This window comes from Echinops telfairi, unplaced genomic scaffold, assembly GCF_000313985.2.
Source record: "Echinops telfairi isolate 266 unplaced genomic scaffold, ASM31398v2 ScPeMD7_7424;HRSCAF=8462, whole genome shotgun sequence".
NCBI lineage: Eukaryota > Metazoa > Chordata > Mammalia > Afrosoricida > Tenrecidae > Echinops > Echinops telfairi.
This window is the reverse complement of record NW_022111324.1, coordinates 21,647,034-21,648,856: the sequence shown is the minus strand read 5'-3', so window position 1 is coordinate 21,648,856 and position 1,823 is coordinate 21,647,034. Positions and strand designations below refer to the sequence as shown.

Sequence of the window (1,823 nt, the reverse complement as noted above, 5' to 3'; positions counted from 1 at the left end):
TATTCTTCTTCATGGAAAAATAAGACATCCCCTGAAAATAAGACCTAGCGCATCTTTGGGAGCAAAAATTAATATAAGACACTGTCTTATTTTCGGGGAAACAGGGTAGTTCTTGGAGAAGGACATCATGCTTGGTAAAGAAAAGGGGCAGCAAAAAAAGAGGGAGGCCTTGGACAAGATGCACTGACCCGTGGCCACAAGAGTGGGCTCAAACATGAGAACAGTCGTGAGGATGGCATAGGACTCGGCAGTGTTCTGTTTCACTGTATCTGGGGTCCCTGTGAGTAGGACCCACCTCAATGACTCCTGACAATAGCATGTTTCCTGGTAACCTGATGAAGTTAAGGGTGGCAATTATATTACTAATTAACAATACTTGTGATAGATATGTGGCTCCTGATTGGTAAATTCCATCTAGGCTGGGAGGAACTGCAAAGGAAAAATTAATATTATAATACGGGGTGGGGACGCTGCACCTTGGACTGTTCTGAGTTTCTTTGAAGTAGCGTGTCCCTTATTGGGACCCTGCAAGCTGTTGTTAGAAGATAGAACCACTCTTGTGCATCATGAGAGTTTCTAAGTCAAGGTAAAACCACGTCTACCAATGTGGACTCTTCAAGAAGAAGAGTCGGACTATTTCACCTGGAGAGAAGGTAGCTTCTAATAGCTGGGCCAGCTGTGACCTCATGAATTACTGCAAGGACTCCATGTCACATTGCGCTGGTGGCAAGCTCGCCAGGCTTCTGTCTGAAAATACCTCTGAATCAGCTGATGCCAGGAGTGGTCTTGTGCATCTGGAAGACTATATGGGCCTGGGAAGACCACCGTGTGGGCATATAACACGTATAGCACATGACCAAGTTATGCACCGTTAATCATCGGTAGCATGATTACGGCAGATGCAGATCAAGTTCATTACTAAATTCTACTTTTTACCTATACTTAATCCTGAGTATTTGTTGCCCGTGTAATGCGATTGGCTGCTCTTGAGATAGCATTGCTAAAACATTTTTGTCTGTGTTATAATTAGAACATATATAGTTAGAGTATCTTGATTGTAAAACAAAGTTTTTTAAGTGCAATGCTTAGAGTTTCCTGAGTATTCTATGGCAACTTTGATGTTCTTTTAAAATTTCTGGGATTTTGTATATTTTTTCATTTCCTTATGATAGTTTATTTAGTTATGAAATGTAAATATTATGAACCTACACTTTGTGAATCTTTGAAAGGGGATTAATAATCTAATAATCTATCAGATCATTCTCACTATAAATCACATACTTCTTAGATTGGTGGAAAAGCTTATAAAAATTTTTTTTGATAGTCATCAAGGTAAATGACAGTCAGTTTTTCTGCCGCCAATTGATGATCAAACAGCCGCATTTTAACTCCTTTACCCAACGCTTCGCTGTGGTTTATCTGCTGATCTGATAGCTCTGTCATTGTACTGTAGCTGCTGCAGCACACAAGTTGCCATTCAACATCTCCATGCTCCATGTTAGAACTTGGTCACGAGTTACCAGGTGACTCCACTGACCACTCTCTCTGATAAATGTCTGGAACTGTGATATATCAAATATGCCTTGTCTCTCAGTATGACTACATAGTTCATGCTTTTATTATTCAGACTTCTAAAATTTGTTATTTCTTTTCTAGGACAATGAAGGTCAAACAGCTCTACATTATGGTAAGTTGTTTCTAAATGATCAATGATGATAATTAAACATTTTTCCATTTGTTTATTCCTATCTTATCTGTCCCACACTATATCCATGTGCTTATAAAAGTACCTAGCAGCTAACAGAAAAACCGTAATTTTTTTT

At 39.1% G+C, this 1,823-nt stretch overlaps 1 protein-coding gene across 1 annotated transcript in view; it reads left to right on the top strand.

The window, feature by feature from the left end:
• ACBD6 (acyl-CoA binding domain containing 6) overlaps window positions 1-1,823 on the top strand; it is a 188,020-nt gene that overhangs the window by 163,368 nt on the left and 22,829 nt on the right. Inside the window, exon 7 of the mRNA XM_004706695.2 lies at window positions 1,657-1,687. Coding sequence (XP_004706752.1) covers window positions 1,657-1,687 — 31 coding nt within the window. The remainder of the gene's footprint in view (window positions 1-1,656; window positions 1,688-1,823) is intronic.